Here is a 16,150-nt window from a genome sequence, read left to right on the forward strand (position 1 = left end):
CCACGTTACTTAGAAATGCTTCCGCCGCCGTTTCGTCCACTGCACTCACCTACCTGACTGCCTGGCGGATACCCTGCAGCCTATGAAACGCCTCAGTGACCTCGCTCACAGTTGATTGTGGTCCTCAAATCAAAGAGATGGCGCTCAGTTCAGTTTTGGGCTCGCCATTGACCGAGTTGCCATCGAGCGAGGCACCCAATGCCCGGGAAATCGACTCCTCACCACTGAGGTCTTCTCCTCCGGGCTTGAATGATGTCTTCGTACAGAATGACACCGAGGAGGACGATATATTTGCTGCTATGCTATACGGGAGTGACACTTCGTCAAGTACCCCTTCATCTCGTAAGTCATCGCGCACATTCTATACGAGATTGTCACTCACTTGGACCGAAGCCACACCTGCTGGACCTAGGCCTGAATCGCATCGCCTCACGCCTCTGGTCCTACAGAACAACGAAGGAGAAGCGCACTCCCCCCCTCACACCCCTGCTCATCTCGTCGGTCAAACACTCCTTTATGCGGATGGAAGCGACCCAGGCGTACTTGCCGGCTCCTCTATTCCGCGCGGACCTCAAGATCGTCAGCGTAGAGGACACAAAAAAAGACACCATACGTTCGCGCGGAAGAAGGAAGTCAGAGAGGAGAGTACACGGCGTGCACACGAGGCAGAGGCGCGTGCGAAGGAAGCTGCGTTCGAAGCTGCGCTCGACATTGTTGAAGAGAGTGGCGCCTCGTTTGGTGAACTGCTGCTGTACGTGCTCGACCCCAAAGGGAACACGACGCGTGGATGGCGGTGGCACAACCTGTTCAAGCATCGGTCGACGGTCCATCAAGCGCTTGAATGGATGGCGCTTACCAAAAAGAACTCACCTACGGCGCGCTCGACGGCGGTAGACGGCATGCTGAATGTCATCCAACGTTTGCTTGGAGACGAAGCGAGGGCAATCACGAAGAGCGGCTCTCTGCGGCCACCCTCAAAGGTTGATCAGGACTTTGTACTTGGCTACAAGTTTGCAGACTTACCAAAACGGATTCAAGAGCGCTGCCCACTCATCCTTAGGATCCTTACGAGCATCACAACAACGGCTCGTCAAGTAAAGGATTGCACACCTGCGAAGCTTGCGCACAAGCGATTCGTAAGTTGCATGCAGAAGGTACTGCACCACTGACTGACACACCCTCAGGTCACTGCAGCATACGCAACTCTCTTGCTGGGCGAGCACAGCCGTGCGAACTCGTACTTCCGGCACGTCTTCGGCCTCTATCTCTTCGCCTCGGGCGCAACTCGTCAGCTCATCACGGTTCTCAATCATCTGGGTGTTAGCGTCAGCTATGTCACTCTGGCAGGTCGCGGTGGCAAGTCTCTCGCATGGGATGATATAGCATCACCAGAGGGAGAGACCGATCAACCTGGTACCGGGACAGCATCTGCCACCACCGATGGCTCACCTACTATGGACTCCGACGATGAAGAACCTGCCGAGCCCGGTCAAGTTCATGCGCGTGGCGACCAGGAGGCAGATCCGACGAACTCGGCGCCTGCGGTAGTGGCTGTGAAGCGCAAGACATGCCACGCCAGGTTGGGAACCTTGGAGAAGCTTTCGTTGTCGATGCGCGAGCTCACGAGGGAGCTTGTAGCTGCCCATGCCTTCTTGGTAGCCTACGACAACATTAACATGAGCTGGAAGGTTGCTGAGCAGATCATCGGACGTACAGGTATGTTTTCCTCATTGATTAAAACAGCACCCCACTCAAGGCAAGTTCAGATTCTGTAGAAAGCGGGACGTGCGCGACCGTCGTGCCACTACATGGTGGTGAGAAGCCATCAGACATGAGGACGGAAGACCTGGATCGCGCGTTCGACAAGGCCTTGCCGCTCTCCATCGATGACATACGACTCACCGAAGAGGAGGTGCGGCAGCTTGACAACTTCCTGGTGCATACCGTCTTGCGCCTTGCTGTACGCTACGGTGGTCCTGGTATGGAGAAATTCCGTCAGCGCGTTCTAGACACACAGCCGCTCTCATCTCACATCATTCCCATCCATACTTCCGAGGTCCATCCCTTGCCGACCTATCCCATCGACGAGTCTTCGAAGAAGGGGAACGCAGACTTCATCAATGCAGCAATGACCGAGCTCAAGTACAATGAACGCGCAGATGTCGCGTGCTTGGTGGCAGGCGATCAATTATCCATGGCTCGTCTTCGAGAAGTCGCCGCTGCCCGTGCCGGTCATGAAGGGGGACCTAATGCCCTACGCTGGCCGGTCTTTGTTCCTGGGTTCTTCCATTACCAGATGGCGGCGGTAAATGCACTTATATATGCGCACCTGGGATCGGTCAACCACGACGTCTCGAACCCCGCCTCGCTTCAAGCTCACAACACACTGCTGCGACGCAAGCCAATTGTGGCGACCTCCCTTCCTCCCTATCACGTTCTCAAAGGCCTGGCATTCGACTCGCTTGGTGCTCGCATCCTCGACTGCCTCCTGCGCGTATCGGGGAAGGCCTCGCTCGACGCGCTCTGTGATGGCCTTACCTGGCAGGACTTGAAGGAGCTCGCTCGCCAGGTCATTCGGCAGTTCACAGACACACGTGCTGTTGACAAGCTCCGTCGCGCACGATTGAAGTATGGGAAAGACCACGGCGACATGGTCTATGAGAACGCGATCCTCTTCATTCGAGATGCGCTTCTCCTGCGAGAATTCAACGATGCAATCAAGGCTGGAGACTCGGGGCGCATCATCCTCGTTCTTAAGAAGTGGGCCTTCAGTTTCCGCGCTCAAGGGCGCTCACGGTACGCCACAGAGGTGTTGTACCTCATCCACAACCTAACACACGTCTGGCCACCGGCGATTCGGTACGCATGAAATCTCCTCCCTCCGTTTTCCGAGTCTTACAGGTACACATAGTAATGCAGTACTCGATAATTGGCTCGTCAACCCCAGTGGCAAGCCGAACGCGAATCACCCAGTGGATCTATTACAGGAACATAATAACTTGCTGATCAAGGTATCGTAGTTCTTGTCTTCGACCCTCGCCAGATCTAGCTAAACCATCACGCAGGCTTTCTATCAAGCGCACGGCAGTAACGCGTCTTGGGAATGGACTGGCGCCGTTAGCCCGTGCGTAACGATTTTGCGCCAACTCAACAACGATGTCAATCGGACACTGGGCGCTCGTCAAGGGAAAAAGCACGCGATCCCCGACTTGACGGAGGACATCAACGAGCTGATGAGAAGTCTTGCCCACCATCAAGTTCATGAGGTGCAGCTCGGACGAATGCTAGACGAGGACGATGCGATGGGTGCTGTACCAGATGCTGTGGCAATCGGGCATACCCAGCTCACGCACGGCGCCACATCCCCTCTGAAGAAGTACAACGAAGCTTTCTTGGCTCTTCAAAAGCGTCGACGTGTCCCGCCCCTGGTGCCGCGCCAGCAATCGGCGCTTTCGCCGCCTCAGGCAGCCTTCGGTCAGCCCAATGCTGGCACTCCTGGTCAGTCGTCTCTTCACGCTTCTCAACTAGGAAGGTGACAGATCCTTTCTTTGCAGGCCGTGCCGGAATTTTGGGAAGCATGCAGCTCGATGGGACCACACCAACGGTCTTGATTCCGCTTAGGGAGGCCTTAGATGATCCAGAGCCGGAAGCGGAGGCGGAGGATGCGGAGGGAAAGGAGGACAGCGAGGCAGAAGAGCAAGATGGCGTCGAGGGGGAGGAGGAGATGGAGGCTGAGTTCACCTTAGAGGAGTTGGGGGACTTGCTCGAGGAGGGTGACGATCTGGAAGCGGAAGTAGGACAGGCGGACGACTCGGACCCCGAAGACTATGACACTGAGGGGTCTTATGGAGCTCGGGATTCAGCCAGTGAGAGTGATGTAGATGGCGACATATAGTATCTTCCGTATCTCAGCCATGTTCATTGTCGAGCGCGCGACGTGAGGCTGAAGAGGCCGAATGGGCAGCACGGAAAATGCCGACGCTTCTCTTCCTCGACCACCATCACGACTCTTCGAGCCGGACTGGTCAATACTCCCATCCCAAGCACTCTAGCCATCTCGTCTCCCCAAATGACGCCCAGGCTACGCAAACGCCTGTGAAGGCGATGGAGACGGGGTTATCTGCCTGTCGCCGCTATCAAGCAAGTCGACATCATCTGTCTTCCCTGATATCAGGCGCCCTGCCGTTCTTGAGCCCCTTCACTACGTCGGGAGCTGGCTCAGCCTGACTACATTCAATGCTACCCATGATCGAGCAGGCGCCCCCGGGAGACACCCTCCCCATCACACGATCTCTTCCTCGCGCCGAAGCGCGCAACCCCTCCGCCCCCACGGCTCGTCGGACATCACCATCGAAGCCTCAAATCTAGGTCACATTCATTGAGCTTTGGGAGCAAGGGATACTACTCAAGGTGTGTTGCGCTACCCAACCCTCAAAATTTCAATCATTGAGGGTCTGGCAGGTTGCCGTGCGTATACGACAGCGCCCTGTACGGACAGCCAATCCTTTCTAGCACATATCTGTCTACATCCAGCTCTTCATCCTGCACGCATCTGCAGGTGTTCGAGGTACGCCTCACCCTTCCCCTCTAACATAATCCCCCCCGCTGACTTTCCCCCTCTCAGTGCACACACACGTCCACTCGCGTCGCCTCGACGCACCGCTCAAAGTACACACGAGGCCGCTCTCATGTCCCGCTCGTCTCAATGGTCTCCCTGGGCCAGGTGGACAACGCCCACCGTGGCGACCGTCACCGCTATCTCCCAAGCCCTCTCCGACACCCGCAACACGTTTGTCATCGATCGGGCAGGTGCTGGTCTGATCCTCCGACAGCGGCTTCAGCGCGGACGTTAATCAGAGCACCATCAAGGACTGCCGCCCTCGCCAATCATGAAGCAGACAAGTTCGAATTGCCGCGCCGATCCTTCTTCGCGCAGGATTCCTTGCCTCGGTTGCAATTGCTGCCGCTCCCTTTGCGCTCGCGCGTGAGGAGCACGTTCTCCTCCTTCGTCGGTAAGCGGCACCTCAGACGGCGCGGATCCCGTCGTCTCCGTGACACACGAGTACTCGCCCACTACCCTGTGCACGCGAGCAACTACTAAAGCACCCTTCGCAGATCGCTATTACGCACACATCACGAACCTTTCGCCCACACCGTTGCTGCTGCTGAGGTCAGAGGACGGAGATGTGAGCAGCTGTCCTTCACGACGAGTGACGCGCTGTCCGCGAGTGACGCGCACAGCGGCGACGTGTGCACGCCGACCATGATCGAGTTGCCGCGGGAATCCACGGACATCTCCAGTGCCTTCGTCGCTCTGTCGCGCAAGTCCGCGCTCGCGCATCGGACGCCCTTTCTGCCGCCCGTGCAGCATCACGCTGTTCCCTTTTCTCACGAATGGGCCTCCGTCGTCATCATTCGCGACCCCGCCAAGCGCGCGCATGCCGCTGCAATGAGCAGCAGCCCCAGCATGACTGCGAGGCCGAGGAAGCCCTTCAACACGAAGACGAGCGCCAGCGTCGCCCCTAGGCAGAACGCGAAGTCGAGCGGCGCCGCGAGCAAGAGCAAGACACTGCGCGCAAGGCCTTCCTCGAGCTCGAGATCGAGCATGCAACATCCGAGCGGCAGCAGCGCAAACATCGGGCACGGGAAGCAGGAGAGCACAGCGCGCGAGATCTCGGGTCGCAAGCGGCTCGGCCGGCTAAGGCGGCAGGAGGAGCACCGACGGCTCAAGCAGTAGCGCGCGGACGAGCCGCGGGTGGCGAAGAGGCGGGAGGAGTAGACGAGGAAGAGGTGGAGGTGAAGGCCTGCTCGCTCGCTGATGCTCTCGTACACTCCTCCATTCTGGCTGACTACCTCTTAACGTTAATACAGGACAATCATCCAGTCTCCCTCATCCCCACAAACAACTCCTAGTAAGACCCTGCTCAGATCTTTGGGTCCATTGATTCAAAAAGTCGTGTATGTTGCCATTTTCTGCTTTTTCTGCCTCAATATTTTCATTTACTGGATTCCCTACATCTACTGGAGTGAAATACCACGATTTTCCGGCCACAGTCTGAAGTCACAACGGATGAGGAAGATTCACGTCGACGGAGCGTGGCGGGCCAGCGTTGAATCTCACTAAGTCAAACGCATCTTTTGGCGGGCCCGCCAAAACCCTCCCGGAGTAGCCCAGTCCGCTCGCAAGCTCGCGGATCACATTGGCAATTCCTCGCGAACCGCCATGTGATCCGTGAGCTGCGAGCTGGACTGGCCACGCGAGTCTAGGGGGCGCGGCTTGGCTCGGGCGAAACGCCTGGAAACGCGGCCCGGAGATCGGCGTGCAGCAAGCTGAGGATGCCGCCCCGTCTTGTCAGCGTCTTGTTCCGTCTCAAAGACGTGTGCATTCAATTTATCGTGTGCATCGTCGCGTCGATTTGGTGTGATATGGCTCTATCGAGGTGGGGATGTGCTGTACCGTACTGTACTTTCCCATATGACCTGTACTGAGGCGCGTAGGCGAGGTGAGGGAAGGCCTCGCGAGTCCGAGAAGTGCGTCAAAGCTCGGATGCCTCGTCGTGAAGCCGTCGTCCTTGACGTGCTGACGTCCGTCGGAGGGCGGGAGGCTGCAACCATCAAGCGCGCACGACGAGAAATTGCTCCGGCACCTCCAGTCGTTCATACGGGCCTAAGTGCGTCCGAATTTCGTCAGTTCCATCGGCTTTCCTCTCGACCGTTCGCTCGATCTGAACGATGTCGCGTCAGAGAACTCGTTCGAGGTAGGACACATCGCAAGGAGCGGGGTTCGAGTCAGAGCTTTAAATACGTCCAGGGAAATGCAGGGATGTCCCGTAACAGAAGAAGAGAGACAGACACGTCGCCAAGCGGAGAGCCCGAGTACGTCAAAAGCAGAATGAAGGCAGAGGCAAAGGAGCGGGAGGAGGGCGCCGCGGCTGGCCCGGACGCGTAACAATGGCAACGCGACGTGACATTGCACGTGCCGTCACGCCCAAGCGAACTTCAACCGTGACCAAACCGTGACGTCGCTAAAACCCTCCTCCGAAGGCGGCGAATCGACCCCGCCGACCACCCCCATTGTCAACGATGCATACCATATTCCGCAGTCAAACCCACAGCATCCCTCCATAGAAAGCTGATGGAAATCATGCTTACTCACCTGCCAAACCTTTGTATTGCAGCCAAATTGCCTGAGTGACGATCCGCAGCGAGGCACGACGAGTGCCTCGATGATATTCGCGTCCAGAGGCGGGGAGTGCGCGTCCTGAGGGAAATTGATATGCACGGAGCGCAGTCGGGGCGCTTTGGCGAGGGAGGAGGCGATCGTGGTCTGGACATTATTGTAAGCACGAGTTCGCCCAAATGAAGAGCTAGCCCGGAAGGACCACTCACCATCTCCCCCCTTTCGACCACGACAAACAACTGCTCCAACTTCGGGCACCCAGCGCATATCGCATCGATCGCCTGCAGGCTGAGCACCATCTTGTAGACCGCGAAGCGGGTGAGGCGATGACTATGCAGAGCAACGAGGCGGAGGCAGAAGGAGTCGGTGGGATTGGAGTGCGGAAAAGCGTCGGCGGTCGAAGACAAAGCATTTTGAGTTGAGGTGGTCGTGCTGATCGTCGGGTTAGCATTGGGGGCGGACGGCTGAGACGTGATTGCCGCCGACTGATGCGTCCCCGAGACGATTAGACTGCTCAGTTGGGTGGATAGGGCGTCCATGGTGGCTTCCTCGTCGCCCTCTTCTATGCTAAACCTCGAATCGTTCAGCCCGATAACCTTCCCCGTTGAGTAAGTGTGGACACGCTCGAGGGGGCACGGGGTCAGGAGCGCCAGCGCCTCATCTGAAAACTTTTTGACGGGCATATGAGGTCCAATTGTAAGGGTGATGGAGGTAAGGCGTGCGAGGACGGGGGTTCGCGTGCAGAGAGCGGTGAGCGAGTCGAGACTCTGCGAGCAAAAGGCAAATAAGCGTTTGTGACGGATTAGAGGGGAAGGTCAGATGTTCGACGACTCACAAAGCGAAGTGCAAGACCCTCCAATCCCAGGCTGCGAATGCCGTGCTTGTTGCTCGATATGACGCTCCATATACCCTCGTGTGTGACTTTCGGGCACCCAACAAGCGAGAAATGCTCCAGATTTGCGAGGTGCGGGGCCCACGTCTTGAGCGTGTCGTCCGTAATCAGGGGAGAAGCCTACAGAAAAGGAATCATCAACCTTCGTTCCTCTCTAGCAGGGAGTTCTCCACCCTCACCCACCTTACAGATCAACGTCAGCCTTCTCAGCGTGCCGCCTACATATCCCAACCACGCCGCCATACACCCCACCACCCCCGCATCCGGCATGATGATCGTCACCTCTTCCAACCTCCTGAAGCCTAGGAGTAGCTCGACGCGGTAATTGTATTCGCTCCGGCCGTTGATTTCGAGGGAGGTGAGCGCGGGACAGTACTGGAGAGCCTCAAGAATCCCGGAGGTGAGGGCTCCGTCGCGCGTCCAGGTGCAGGAGCGGAGGGCTTTGCAGTTTCTGAGGCCGCGTGTGAAGAGGTCTTCGGAATCGGCGGCGATTATCTTGGGTGGGCCGGTAAGGACTGGGGGTTGTTAGTGGGCGATCAATAGAAAAGGCGAGAGGCAAGAAATTAGACAAGACGAGCAACAAGTCGCTTACCTAGCTTCCTAACATAGGAGGCCAGATGCGCGTTTCGAGAGAGAGTGATGAAGAGCAGAACCACCTACGGATCGTTCGTAAATGACAGCTTTTACAGGCACTGTTGTGGGTCGATAGATACTGGAGGGGCATCACATACCCTCGCTTTGCTGTTGCCGTGCCAATGGTAGATGTATACCTGCTCATATAGTAGAGGTATGGAATATTCGTGGAAGGTCTTGCTGACGAGCGCCGCGGATGCAAGATGGGACGCTTTGATTAGATGGGAGAGGATCTCCTCGCAGAGCTCAGCTGGTATGTCCAGAAGGCTCGGCATCTCACAAAGCGGTCTGGAGGATGAGAATTAGCAGCAGCAGCAGAGTATATCGAGCAGACTTCTCTGCCCCGCAATGATGGAGGGAGGACGTAAGTTGAACTTGACCCCGCGGGAACATATGCACGTGCCCCGCGCCGGCAATCCGATTCCGCAGCGCGATCGTGGTGGCACCCGCGCCGGCTCGTTCATCGTTCGCGTCCCCGTCGTCACCCGCCGCGTTCTCAAGCATCGCCAGAAACCCCTTCAGAACGTCTGCGACGTCGCCAATATCAACCGGAGGATAATACTTAGTCGCGCCCACCACACCGACCTCGTACGCCCTCTATCGCGTGCACGCCGATCGCATTCAAACGTTACCGGCAGCGTGCTCGGCCCGGCTTCAACGACGACCAGCATTCACGCCCATTCGCAATCTTTCTCTCGACTCTCATCTTCCGGAATCTCCCATCGTCTTGTCGTGGAACCCATCTTTACTCATACCCCTCTCTCACCAATAATCATCTTCAACACGTCGAAGGAGCATCATGTCCGTCAGCAAAGCCGCCGCGGATCGTAATCAGCGTACTCTTCTTGAGCTGGCCACTTTACCGGGAAATGGTGCGTCTCTAGTGTTGCAACGCAGTGGATGTACTGACGATCTCCGTTCTCCGATACTTCGTATGGTCCATATACTTCCCTCTCGCTTCGCTCGCTGCTTCTTGAATGACCACGACGTTCGGAAACTCATTCATGCACTGTTTACCCCCAACCACGCTGCGACAACACCTTGCGCTTGACTATTGCACACGTAGACATCTGCGCGGACTGCAAGGCACGGAACCCGCGATGGGCTTCCCACAACCTCGGAATCTTCATTTGGTGCGCGTCATGCTCAATACACAACATATTCTCACTCACATCCAATCGTGTAGTGTCCACTGCGCTAGCATACACCGCAAGATCGGCACGCACATTACCAAAGTGTAAGTGTTGCTTACCCTTCGTCCCCCTCCGCGTCCTAGCGCCACAAAATCCCTACTTCGTTTGGCGGATCAGACTAAGCTGACTGTCCCCAAGAAAGAGTCTTACTATGGACTCGTGGACGAAGGAACAGGTCGAGGTGAGAAGATGCCCCATTAGGCTCCCATACACGGATTCTCACACCAGACCCACAGCAAATGAAGCAAATGGGCAATATCAAGTCGAACGCGATATACAACAACAATGAGGTCCGGCACCCTCCCCCACCGCAAACCCTCGACCCGGAGCGCGACAGCGAGATGGAGAAGTATATCCGAGGTGAGTGACACATTATCCTCCTTGCCCTTCTCCAAGTTCCCTTCTACATTATCACTCATCCTACATCCTCCCTCCCAGCAAAATACGAATACAAGCGCTTCCTCGACAAGCACGCCATCGTCGCCTCCAAGCTCGGCCCCTCCCGCTCTGCCGCCTCCGTCCGCGCGACCACGCCGACGTCAAGAGGCAGCACGCCCCAGCCGCGCTCTGTATCCGCTGCGGGCCCGAGCACGTCCGTCGCACCTGCGCGCGCGTCGACGTTGGCAGCGCCGACCGCTTCATCGGGCCCGGGATCTGTGCCGACTCGCGCAAGCACGGCGCCGATACAGGCGCAGGCGGGGCAGCAGTATCAGCAGGCGGGCCAGCAATATCAACAGCCCGGTCAGCAGAATCAGCAACAACCCGGTCAGCAGCAGCAGCAGCAGAATGGCGTCTGGGGCGACCTCGTGCAGCTGCAAGGGCCGGCGCAGAACACGACGCTACCACTGCAGGTGATGGCGCAGCCGACAGGCTTCACGCCGAATCCGACTGGGCTCGCGCCGAATCCGACCGGGCTCGCGCCGAACCCGTTCGGGCAGATGCAAATGAGCGGACAGATGCAGATGAGCGGACAGATGCAGGCGCAACCGACTGGCTTGGCGCCGAATCCCTTCGGCCAGATGCAGCAGCTTGGGGGGATGCAACAGCAGGCGACGGGGTTGGCCCCGAATCCATTCGGTCAGATGCAGCAACAGCCGACGGGCCTGAATCCGTTCGGGCAGATGCAGATGCAGACACAACCGACCAGCTTCAGCATGAACTCGCAACCGACGGGGCTGAGCATGAACTCGCAGCCTGCCGGGTTGAACCCCTTCGGCCAGATGCAGCAGCAGCCGACAGGGCTGTCGATGATGTCGACGGGGATGAATCCGTTTGGACAGCAGCAACAATCGCCGTTCGGTCAACAACAGCTTGGTCAGCAACAACAGCCGTTCGGCCAGCAACAACAGTTCGGTCAACAGCAGCAGCAACCCATATCCCCCGCGCCCCAACAGTTTCTCTCCCCCACCTCGCAGCCGACCTTCCTTTCGCCGGCGCAGGGCCTGACGCCGTCACCACAACCTGGCTTCGGCGGGAACCCGTCACCTCAGCCGGGCATGATGAACGGAATGACGCCGTCGCCGCAGCCAGGGTTTGGGAACCCGTCGCCTCAGCCGTCGCCGTTTGGCCAGCAGCAGCCGTCGCAGCAGCCATCGCCATTTCAGCAACAACAGCCGTTCCAACAGCAGCAGCCGTCGCCTTTCGGCCAACAGCAGCAGCAGTTCGGCGGGATGCAGGGTGGAGGGATGGGCGGTGGTATGAACGGCATGCCGGGCAGTTCGTTCACGAGTTGGATGCAAGGGCCGCGGTAGTGGCAGAGGGATGTATCTTGACGTGGTCGTCATGGGGCGACGTGGTGATTCTGTTTGGGTGACTAGCGACAGGGCTACGACATGTACATATTCGACGGCAACTTGGGTTCTACACTACACACCTGCATCATGCAATGGTTTCTAATCATCCTTCTTTCGCATATCGTATCGCTTTTGGTTGATATACATGCATGAACTGGACAGCTGGTCGGATCCACGTCTCGCTCCGGTGCGCATCTCATGCGCCCTCCTCGATCTCCTTCAGCGTCTCGAAGATGGAGCCCAACGCCACCCATCCAAAACTGTGCGCCCCGAAGATTCCAGCCTTGCGCTTATGGTACGCCAGCATCCAGGCGTGCCATGCCCTTCGCAGCTCATCCTCTGCCATGTCGTCCTCGCCCCCAGCCAGCTTCCCACGTATACCCTTCACCAGCAAGTCGGTCTGCTCGCGCAGCTTCGTGATATGGTCTTTCCGCTTCCGCGGCTGCGACGTCTGTTGCGCGATCGTCCCTACTACTGCTTCCTCTTCCGACAACATGGCGGTACGCGACTGCAAGAGCGCGTTCGCTGAGCATATGCCACGGAGCTCGCTCGCATAGCGCTGAAAGAGCTGCTCCGTCCACACTTTTTGCTCGTGCGAGATCTTGTCGTACTCGTCGCCCACCAAGGCGCACAGTCCACGGACGACAGGATCGTCGTGATCCTCCATGCTGATTCCCGCGAACCAGTGCGCGATGTCCTCTCCACGATGAGACCGGGTGTCTTTGTACTCATCGCTGAGCGGAGGGATCGTGGACCTTGGATCGGCTTCCTTCAAGGAGGGCAGCGTGATAGCACGGGCCAGGCGCCCGATAGCCCGCTGGCTCTTGTAGTATCTAGCCGAATTGGCTTTCACGGTCTCCGGTGCATTCCAGTCGGGCTGACTTGCGTGTTAGCGCGCCCCAGACTTATAGAATTCATGAGTCCTCACCTTGGCTCTGAAGTGCAGTGCTGGAATCCTGTCGAGTGCGACGGGTTGTCCTGATTTTTGGAAATCGACGGCATCGCTGTGAAGCTGCGACAGGGTCAAGCAGTCTTCGTCGAATATTGACTTGTTGCTCTGGTCGGCGATGATGAGCCAGTGGATGGCCACAATTCCGAGGACCTGATTGAGATGGGTATGTTAGCACGCAGAAACATTAGCAAGGACGGTCGCTCACGTCGTAGTTGATGAAATCTATAACGAAATCGGCGACATCACGCATGTCCGCTGCACGCGTCAGAGTCTTCCGTGGCGCTGGCGCATATGATGCAGCCTCCACAGTGCGTGCCGGACGAAACTCAGGATGGGAGTTGAGCGGTATGAGGTTGTACTCATCGCCGTCGAGATCACCTCCACCAAGCATGGTTGGCAGCGGTCGCGTTCCTGACAAGCGTGAGCGGTTGGATTCACAGAATTAAGACTCGTTGAACATACCGCGCACGGAAAATACGACAGTATTGGCCAACGGCTCCTTTGCGAAAGGCGAGCCCGCTTTCGGCCGGCCAATCGCGCGGACGACCTGCACGTCGCCCGGATGAATCGTTGGGGAGCGCGAGATCAGGACATCGCCTTCGAGGTAAGTCACCTCGTTACTGTCGTGCGGTCTGATGCACACGAATATCTCTCCGGGGCCCAAGTACCTGTGCACGTCCGCTACACCGACTAGCGTGTAAGCACCAGGAATGGGTATGCGGGCACGATTTTTCAGCTCTCGCAAGACGTGATGGGTAGCGAACTCGATCATCTGCCTGTAGAAAACATTCGCATCCAGGTTCTTGACGTTGCACAGCTTTTCGAGATTAAGAAGAAGGGAAGGGACGCGGAAGGCCGTGCCGAGGCCGAAGGACTCGAACATCTTGGCACATTTCGCCAGGGATTCCGAGGAGCTGTGTACGTTCTGCACAGCAGCTTCCTGGTGCCGAAGGAAAGACTCGTAGGGAACGCCGAGGCCCTCCATTACCATGATGAGGGGGCGATTGAGGTAGTATCTGTATCAATCAGGTTAGCGGACAAAGCCACCAAGGATCAGAGACGGCATACCTGCCAGGCCTGTCGAATGCTCGCGCAATCTCCAAGGTATCGCTCGAGGACTCGAACTTAATCATGGAATGCCGAAGACAGACTTCCCGTCCGTGCAAAGCGTGGTCCACACTCAGCATCCCCTTCGATCCCATGAAGCGAATCTGGAAGGCGGCGGGCACATTTTTAGTCTTCTTCGTACGCTTTCTCCAGCGCTGGAGCTCAGCCCAAGTCTCCGACGCCATTCCCTTGGACATCGTCCCCACGCCGTCAGTGAAGTGATACGCCCCGTCAGGCGTGGAGATGTCATTGACCGGGAATACCTCCTCGGCTTCGACGATGACAGAGGCATCCGTTGCAGTGAACGCTTGAGAGAGGCGGGCGGCGTAGCGAGCGGGACAGAAGCGGTCCTCACTGCCTTCGAAGTTCCCGATACCCGCAATGATCGTCGCTGCATTGACTTCGCGAATGCCCACCCAGAAGGGCTTGACGAAACTGTCGATAAGTCAGAGAGGTAGCAGGTATACTGAACCCATGAGGGTGCTTACTATACTGTGTGCTCTTTCAACGCCGACTGTGAGTATGCCAGAAAATCGAATTTATGCCCGGCTAAGCAGATGCCGTTCTTCAGGAATCGTTCAATGCGGCTGCGAACCATGGACGATCCATCGACGTCTCTGTCGAAGCGGTAGTGAAGCTTGTCCTCGTCGGTGAAGCTGACGCGGAGGAACGAGTCATGGTGCTTCGCGTCGTAGGACCGGATTATACGGTTAGATCGTTCCGGGAATGGACCCTGGAAGATCATCCTCGTCGGCGTAACGATGAGATGGAGGGACTGAAAGATGCTGGCATCGGCAGGATAGATATCGTCGTTCAGCTGCTTCTCCTCGAAGTCCTTGGCTGCACGTGCGAAGCACTCGTCGACGGACATCAGATCATCGTCGGCTTCGTAGTGAATCCAAGCCGCGAGCCGTCCCCTGAAGTACTGTAGGAAGCGGGCACAATACTGCTCACCATAGCGCCGGTGAAGGTCGTGTACTGTCGATTGGAATGAATTGGAGATTAGTACGGCCGGTCGCACGTGGGAGCTGTATAGCAAGCTATAGATCTGGAACGCTATGCACCATGGAAGGCTGCGCTGCCATGAGCCCACCCGCTGCAGGATGTCCGCCGAGTACGCGTCGCTTTTGGTCGCAGGGATATCGATGTCGTCGACGTGGTGCAGATCAGCAACCCTCGCCAGCTCACGAAAGCTACGCAAGGCGTCCTGTGAGGATGATAGCCGAAGGCGCAGGGTGTGAGAGGTGACGGCGACGACCTTTGCATGGTTGCCAAAGGGTAGCTGCGACAAACGCAGTCGTGCTCCGCCCTGGGATGGATCTTCGGGTTCCGATTCAAAGATCGGCGGTACAGCTAGGATGATTGTGAGGGCCGGGCGGTGCGAGGGTCGCGGTGTAGGTGCAAATACGGTTCGGATGCTCGAGAAGCGCATGACAATGACCGACAGCATTCCAGGCGTCGCTGAATGCTTCATTTTGACGCGCAGCTCGCGACGTTGATTATCAAACAGCAGATACGCGTTTTCTCCCGCGAAGTGCTCCTCCCATTCGGCAGAAAACGAGGAGTAGTCATATTCCATCCAGCCAAACTGGACAGTCCTGACGGTAACATGGCTATCCTGCAGGTGGGCCGTCCGTTGGTTCAGATCTTCCAAGGCCTTAGGATCTTGGTAGGGTGTCTGTTTGAGCACCTCAACCAACTCCGCTGCCGGTTCCTGCTTGCTTCGGCCGAATGCGATGGCACGGCCACGGGAGTAGCAGGACCTGGGTGTTCCATCCTTGCGTTCGCCGAATTCGTAGAGCAAGCGCCTTCCCATGGCCTTCGTAGGTAGCGTGAGCACGCCCTGGCCGCGAGGTCGACGTCTGTCGTCCAGGAGAAGCCGGACATCGAAATTGATTGGAAGGGCAGACATCCGGGTGAAAGGCTCTGCATGTAGTATCCCAGCCAGAGTCTTCTTCAGCTCGTATTCTGATGTCTGGAAGTCGATATTCCGTATGAAGACCTCCATGCTGGCGGCCCTGATGGAAGCAGAACGCAGGATTCGGACCGACGCCGTGAGAATACTAGTATGAGGGCAGTGCTATCAGATTGGCATCCTGCGGTCTCGTGTAAGCCACCGAGAAATGGGTGGGATCATGGCGTTACCTAAGGGCGATCCAGAGGCGATACAGCGGTCTAGCACCATAGAATATCCTATGCCCGCGGTTCCTACAGTGTTGAGGGTGATGAGGGCAAGAGCTGAGATCCAGAGGAGTCTGGCGGTCCCTTTAGCAAGCCAACTGCAACAGTTTCGTGGTCGTTCAGTCCAACAAGGAATTTACAATTACAGCCGGATTTAGAAGCTTCGGCAAATTCCGAGCAGCGCCCACAACGTGCCGGTAATTACCGAAGACAACACGA

The 16,150-nt window shown here is 57.2% G+C and overlaps 5 protein-coding genes across 5 annotated transcripts; 3 read left to right on the plus strand and 2 right to left on the minus strand.

Annotated features, from left to right (window-relative positions):
• Window positions 1-299: 299 nt before the first annotated feature.
• Window positions 300-3,536, plus strand: SCHCODRAFT_02668563 (uncharacterized protein; the record flags this gene model as incomplete). Its single annotated transcript, XM_003031449.1, has 6 exons — window positions 300-1,136; window positions 1,185-1,413; window positions 1,549-1,716; window positions 1,767-2,859; window positions 2,912-3,011; window positions 3,066-3,536. 6 exons carry the CDS (start codon window positions 300-302, stop codon window positions 3,534-3,536), a joined length of 2,898 nt encoding a protein of 965 aa, XP_003031495.1.
• Window positions 3,537-3,648: 112 nt separating this feature from the next.
• On the plus strand, window positions 3,649-3,888 carry SCHCODRAFT_02628273 (uncharacterized protein; the record flags this gene model as incomplete). Its single annotated transcript, XM_050345460.1, has 1 exon — window positions 3,649-3,888. A coding segment is annotated over exon 1 (157 nt), but the record flags the coding sequence as incomplete, so codon positions are not given.
• A 976-nt stretch (window positions 3,889-4,864) lies between these two features.
• Window positions 4,865-9,069, minus strand: SCHCODRAFT_02689408 (uncharacterized protein; the record flags this gene model as incomplete). The annotated part of the gene is made up of 10 exons (XM_003031005.2): window positions 8,804-9,069; window positions 8,665-8,728; window positions 8,256-8,587; window positions 8,016-8,192; window positions 7,390-7,947; window positions 7,157-7,327; window positions 6,627-6,725; window positions 5,393-5,853; window positions 5,142-5,353; window positions 4,865-5,097 (listed from the first exon to the last, which is right to left on the minus strand). The coding sequence occupies exons 1-10, from the start codon at window positions 8,978-8,980 to the stop codon at window positions 4,865-4,867; spliced, it is 2,484 nt and encodes an 827-aa protein (XP_003031051.1). The 5' UTR covers window positions 8,981-9,069.
• Window positions 9,070-9,388: 319 nt separating this feature from the next.
• Window positions 9,389-11,768, plus strand: SCHCODRAFT_02311844 (ArfGap-domain-containing protein). The gene is made up of 6 exons (XM_003031413.2): window positions 9,389-9,577; window positions 9,772-9,838; window positions 9,892-9,942; window positions 10,037-10,079; window positions 10,135-10,258; window positions 10,337-11,768. The coding sequence occupies exons 1-6, from the start codon at window positions 9,505-9,507 to the stop codon at window positions 11,647-11,649; spliced, it is 1,671 nt and encodes a 556-aa protein (XP_003031459.2). The 5' UTR covers window positions 9,389-9,504; the 3' UTR covers window positions 11,650-11,768.
• Window positions 11,769-11,887: 119 nt separating this feature from the next.
• Window positions 11,888-15,823, minus strand: SCHCODRAFT_01153940 (RdRP-domain-containing protein; the record flags this gene model as incomplete). The annotated part of the gene is made up of 6 exons (XM_050341116.1): window positions 14,239-15,823; window positions 13,712-14,185; window positions 13,106-13,659; window positions 12,849-13,054; window positions 12,620-12,793; window positions 11,888-12,568 (listed from the first exon to the last, which is right to left on the minus strand). Exons 1-6 carry the CDS (start codon window positions 15,756-15,758, stop codon window positions 11,888-11,890), a joined length of 3,609 nt encoding a protein of 1,202 aa, XP_050199539.1. The 5' UTR covers window positions 15,759-15,823.
• Between the last annotated feature and the right edge of the window lie 327 nt (window positions 15,824-16,150).

This window comes from Schizophyllum commune, assembly GCF_000143185.2.
Source record: "Schizophyllum commune H4-8 unplaced genomic scaffold SCHCOscaffold_7, whole genome shotgun sequence".
NCBI lineage: Eukaryota > Fungi > Basidiomycota > Agaricomycetes > Agaricales > Schizophyllaceae > Schizophyllum > Schizophyllum commune.